We start from the raw sequence: 6,080 nt of genomic DNA, 5'->3' as shown, positions 1-6,080 counted from the left end.
AAAAACCAAACAGATTCATTCTTTCATTCATTTAAGGAGATTTGTAAAGATACATGCTTTGTTTTGTTAAAGCACAATATGGTTAAAGAGTGGAGGACAAACTGATAGAGCAGATTCACAATATTTGTATAATGAACAATATATACACATTATAATTTCACACCAAATCCTGTTTTCTGAAATTCCTATATTGTATATGTGCACTAAACCCCATTCAAAATAGCTGTAGCAGGAATACAGCAGTCGACACTGTAACTGTTTTGTTTATATGTGAACATATAATCTCAACCCAAGGTCCACTCCCCAGCTTTACTTTGTCCCACCAAGTGACCAGGCTGATCCAATTCAACTTAACCGATTTTTGTTGTGAATTTTACTAGACTTCCTGCGGTGACCAGATTAAGGCAATGTAACTGAGCTCCTTTCCCCAAATAAATACCTGTGGATGCTGATGGCTGCTTTGCAAAAGGATCGTTTTGGAAAGGGTCACCTACAGGTGAGGAATCCAGCAGAGAGGGAAGAGTAGGAGGAAAACAAAGAGGAGTGGAAGACAGAGAAGACAGTCAGAGATCAACTAAAGCTAAACAAGAAATCCAAAGATCAACAGAGCAGTAAACACAGGCAACTAAGAGCAGAGAGGAGATGCATCATGTGTGAAAAATGAGTGGATGAGGAAGAAGGAGAGGAGAATAAGTGGATCACAGAGGACAGTTGAAGAAAAGAAGAATATATATCCTGAGGAAAAGAGGCAGAGGAAAGAGTGAAGGTAAAGGGGCTGGTAACCTCTGAATGGGTCTGTTTTGAAGGGATCTTCAGAGTTGAAGGGGTCAGCGTGAACATCCTGAGGCTGGCTGTTGAACACAGACGGTTTCACTTTGAATGGATCCTCCTATAGTAAGGAGAAAGTGACAGAGGAAGCTTTTAATTTAATGTATTTAGGTGTTCCAAGTGGCGGTCACACAGCCTTAGCATACACATGCATATACACACACGCACAAAACCCTTCCTTTCCTGTACACCTAACTACATCAGCTGTAGGTGTATTACAGCTTGGGTCTTATTTTGGTAGTTTTATACATACAGGGTTTCATTACATATTTTGCCGAATAGGTGTATAAACCTAATAAACTGTCAACTGTGTAGGCCTTTAAGTAAATACACTCTTAAAAGGCATCAATTAACATGATATCCATAACACAATATCAAATAAACAATATGGGTGTTGCGGTTTGTGTTCTTCAAAAATGAATTTGAACTGTGAGCAACTGCATTCTTCTTTCTTTTGACAATATATTAACAGTGAATGTTGGCTGCATTTAGCTCAGTATTCTAGTGAGACCTCAGCTATACCAAGACCATCTCCACATCCGCCTGCTGGACTGGCAGCTCCAACCCTTTTTCTCTAATCGCTTATGTATATTTTGTGATTTTTGTGCATCTTATTCCATCTCTTTTTCATTTTATTTATTTACATATTTATTTTTTCTTCAGCTATGCTTGAATATGTGGAGCTGTATATGACACACTATATGTCCTATATCATTTAACTCTTGTACAATGAGGGATTATTGGCGACATTTTAAGTGCTCTCACTTTCAGTCAGACCTCCAAATAAAGTGGTTTAGGTCATCTGTGTTAGGAATGTGGTTTTGTGTTCATGTTTCCTGTTTAAATCTGTTTTTGGTTCTGTGTATTTTGTGTAGCCTTGTTCATTATTATTCATCTGCATCCTTAAGTTACTTAGTATCTGTCTTGTCTCGTGTCTTAGTTCTTAGTCCTGTACATTAGTTCAGGTCTTTAGTGTTTACTCCTGGTCTTGTGTTCTGTTTAGCCTTGTGTGTTCCTGTGAACCTTACTTCCTGTTTTTTTGGTAACCCTCTGTACCTGGTGTCCTTGTCTAGCTTTGTTTGACTACCTGATGTATCTCACCTGTGTTGCTCCCGCCCCGCTCGTTAGTCCCTGTGTATATGTATGCCTACTTGTGTCTCCAGTCTTTGTCACGTCCTTGTGTGTGCGTCTTATTGAGTGTTCCGCCTTGTGTTCTGTTTTCCCTGTTCTGGATTTCCCTGTGTTTTTTGGATCGCCTTGTGTTTCTTGGATTACCTTGTTTGGACTTTTGCCCTGAGCTCCAAGTAAGCCTGTTTCAGTTGAGTTTGAGTTAATAAAGGCCTCTTTTTGAACTGCATCCTCCTCTCGCCTTGCCATTGTCTGCGTTTGGGTCCTCACCCCAGTCTGCACTCAGCCACCCCCGTGACAATCTGTCTATATAACCTATTCTAAGACTGCTCTCATCTCTTGCCCCACCTGCATTTATTGCAGTAATGTCCCTGCGTTCCCAGATCTGAACAGTCAACTTGGCAAATACAATGTTATCATAACCAATAGAAACTACTATAAATATGACATCCAAATTTTAATAAACCACAACTATGCTTTAATAATCTCCCACTCAGCTAGAAGTGCAGGAATCAACCTCAAGAGCTACTTTTGTAAGTGGCTAGGGAGAGCAAAACCTGGCCTTATTACACCACATGACGGTGCACATACACACACCTAACCCCTTCCCCCAAGACTGAATTTCAATTTAAAACACTGAAGGATTTTCTTTTTTCGCAGTTTGCCCTTCTCTGTATGCACTGTTCTACTCAAAGAGTCAAAGCCTTCTGAAGAAGCAGACTATCTCTGGACCAATGTTATTAGCGTTAACAAAAACAAACGAAATAACAAAAACTAGGTGTGAAAAACACTGCTGTTAAACGAAATAAAATAAAAAACGAGGCTTTCCAAAAACGATAACAAACTGTATTGTGGGTTTGCAAAACTAACTAAAATTAGTAAATATCCTTAGTTTTCATCTTTGTCAATTTATTTCATAAGGCCAAAGCCTACATAAGCCTATATTTTGGGTGAATATGAAGCCGGGTGGAACTGACATTGCAGGGCAGTTGGTCTTGGTCTTGTTAGAGAGCCGCGGGTGTATTATGCTTTAGTCCTCCGCATGAAAAGCTGGCACGCTGCCTGCCGAGTGGCTGTCTTGCCACAATGTGAAGGTCACATTTTAATTCGAATTGGTGTTCTTGCGTTCCAAGTGGTGTACCGCTGTCACCAGGAGAGCCGGGGTCAGAGCGGCCTCTGGCCACAGAGTAGCAGGTGGTGGACTGCTGTTTTTTAAGTATTCTCATGTAACATTAGGGGTAACTTAGTCGGGAAGACCCAAGTAGGGGTCGGCTGCATAGCTGGTGGGGTTTGAACATGTTTTCTAATACAACTGTACAAAATACTATACATGTACATGTGTTTACAACTGTAAAGAGTTAACTGTTAATGTTAATGTCTATGTTTTGTTTGGCCTGCAGGTAGTGAGTCACTGTCTTGGTGGGTTTTCTATTCCGGTGGTCTGGCTTAGAGCTCATCCTGCATGTGGGAAGAACTTGTCCCTAGTACACTGACTGCGAGCTCTCGGTGTGCTGGGTTAACATGTTGCCTGGTCATTATATTTACTGCTTGTCAGCTAGTGTGTGTTTTATGGGCTCATTGATTTCTCAGCCAAACTGTCTCTTTGTGCTTCACCTTGTTTTAATGCCTCTTTTTTGATTAATAAAGGTTTAGATTTTCAATATAACTGCTTTCCCTGGCTCCAGGGAGGCCAACATTATTTTTAGTTTGTAATAAATTGTTCAATTTTTGGCACACCCATAATGATTCCTACTGTTTGGATCACATGCTTATGCGAAGAGCTGAAAGGGGAAAAAACTAAAGAAGTTGCTGCTGCCAGAAAGTGCGATGACATCAGTTTCCTTTCTGCTAGCTCAACTGTTAATTTACGTAAATGCATTCTAGCCTGTTGAAAACGTGTCAGTAAGAGGCCCTCATGTCCAGAATTCAAATATGTTATAAGCCACATACGTTCCAGTAGAGATCCTGACCTGTGCTGCTCTCACCATGGCTGGGAATCCTCCATTCTCTCTGTCGCTGAAGCCCTCACTCATGTCAGCCAGGTTGGTCATACTGCCTCCATGGGTTCCATTCAAGGTGCTGTTGTACTGCTCAATGTTTTTAGATACTTCCTGTTGGCTGTCCTGAATCTGAGACAACTTACTACGAGCCTGCAGGATACACACATACAAAGTGTTCAGCAATGGGGTTTTATGAATCATTTTGAAAAAAGTTCTAAATGGACTATGTCATGAAAACCAACATTCCTGGAAGCAGAAAGACCGGAAATTATCACAGGGGAGCATTAGGAAATGATCAACTGCCGGCTCCTCATCTCTCCACGTGACCTTCTGACTGGAGGAGGGAGCAGGGGCAGAGCATACACTTCAGTCGTGTGGTTGTTACATTTAGAAGAATAGAATCCTTTCAGGCTATATTGCATAACATCATGAATGGCGACTAAATAATGCACAAATCACACTTCGTGTGTCCAAAGTCAAACTGTGTATGCAAGTTGCAGGTGGTTAAGTGGTGTGTGTAAGTAAGTGGCACCACAGCAGCTGAGGCTAAATGAAACCCACACACACAGCTAAATATATAGTGTTCCAGTTCCTCTAGTGGAACAGGGGGACCAATTACTGACTACAGTTGTCATAAAGAAGTAGATTCTACAGTGCAATGCTGCCCCCTGTTGACACTTTTCAGACACACAAACACACAGGCCGTTTTTCCTACCTGGTTGATCTCATCCTGCGTGGCCTTCAGTGACTTGATGATGGTCTCCAGTTGGATCTTGCCAGCAGCTAGGCTCTGCTCCAGCTGGTTCTCCTCCTGCTGCAGCCGGCCCAGGTCGGCCTTTGCCCGGCTCAGCTCTTCCTCCTGGCTCTGCAAATCTGACTCCTGGGAGTGTATCTGGCTCTGGAGGGTCGAGATCTGGAGGCAGAGGAAAATTAAGGAATGAGGATGGGGTCTAAAATAAAACACCTGCCAAGTTATACTGGCCCTTGAAATCCATTCTGCACAAGCTGGTAATTTACTGAACCATAGGATTGATGGTATGACAGTTGATATTTTTCTTTCTTCACTTCTTCCCTTTGACACAATCTCAGTTGTCCCTAAGTGATTCTGCCATTTAGCTGAACATTAAAATAAGCCCCAATTCCAAAGTCACCAACTTTAATTAAAACACATTATAGATGACATGTTATTATTTATGGTTCTGCGGAAGCTGTGGCAAAACTATCGAATGTGTCTTGTTTTCAGTAACCCCCACATGCCCCAGTCCTTCGTCTCTTCCTCACCATCTGAGACTCTTCCTGGCACTTCATCCGGACTTCATTCAGCATGTCCTCTAATTTATGTTTCTGCTGGTCCATCTCCTCTAGGCGGTCCTGGGCATCTTGTTTCTGGGCCTCCAGTTCCTGCAGGCTGGCAGTCTCTCTGTCCAGGTCATTCTGCATCTCCTTATGCAAATACAGTATATTTAAGGAACCTATGAGTGCCAATCAAGTATCACGTTACGTGTCCACCACATAATAAATAAGTGTTTGTACTGCAGCTGAATAACCAGTGAACAAGCTGCCCTCACCTGCACCTCTGCACTCTTATGTCTGATGGCCTCCTCTGTCTCCCTGATGTCCTGTTCAAGAGTGTACTTCTCCCTGACACACACACACACACACACACACACAGAAGCATAATTATATCTAGAAAAAAAGAATAACTACCCCTTCTGTGTACACACATTGACACGTCAGAGTAACATGACACAGGACTGGGATTCCATCAAATCCACAATGTCACAGATAAATAAATAAAAAATCACTACACCCTCCAAGTAAAACTGCTAACTGACTCAGGGTAAGATCCCATAAAGAAATGAATGACTTTCTAAATTATTTAAAATTATTCAAATGAACAATCAAATACTTATTGATCTTATTAATTAATTCCAAGTGTAACTGCAAATGGCTAGAATACATACAATGGGTATTTCAAACACTGTCCACATTTTGATTTGTAGAAAAACAACTTAATTGTTCATTCAAAATCATGACAAAAGCATAAAACATATTTTTATAACTGGCACTGCATCTGATTCCACATATTTACTCTGTGGGCTGAATCTGTGCCCTTTGAAATAA

At 41.4% G+C, this 6,080-nt stretch overlaps 1 protein-coding gene across 4 annotated transcripts; it reads right to left on the bottom strand.

Moving 5' to 3' along the window:
- Positions 1-107: 107 nt before the first annotated feature.
- LOC119887746 (epidermal growth factor receptor substrate 15-like 1) lies at positions 108-5,969 on the bottom strand. Of its 4 annotated transcripts, none has more exons than XM_038698380.1 (6): positions 5,525-5,967; positions 5,238-5,399; positions 4,672-4,869; positions 3,927-4,106; positions 784-889; positions 108-490 (listed from the first exon to the last, which is right to left on the bottom strand). In XM_038698380.1, exons 2-6 carry the CDS (start codon positions 5,394-5,396, stop codon positions 351-353), a joined length of 783 nt encoding a protein of 260 aa, XP_038554308.1. In that variant the 5' UTR covers positions 5,397-5,399; positions 5,525-5,967; the 3' UTR covers positions 108-350. The 4 variants fall into 4 exon arrangements, with proteins under 4 accessions (XP_038554308.1, XP_038554309.1, XP_038554306.1 ...); XM_038698381.1 differs by having other exon boundaries at positions 3,942-4,106; XM_038698378.1 differs by having other exon boundaries at positions 358-889; positions 5,525-5,969.
- Positions 5,970-6,080: the final 111 nt, after the last annotated feature.

This window comes from Micropterus salmoides, unplaced genomic scaffold, assembly GCF_014851395.1.
Source record: "Micropterus salmoides isolate LMB-PRFRI ecotype aquatic unplaced genomic scaffold, ASM1485139v1 Ms_hic_scaffold_43, whole genome shotgun sequence".
Classification (NCBI taxonomy): Eukaryota; Metazoa; Chordata; class Actinopteri; order Centrarchiformes; family Centrarchidae; genus Micropterus; species Micropterus salmoides.
The sequence above is the reverse complement of the archived record's forward strand: the minus strand, read 5'-3'. Positions and strand labels throughout refer to the sequence as shown.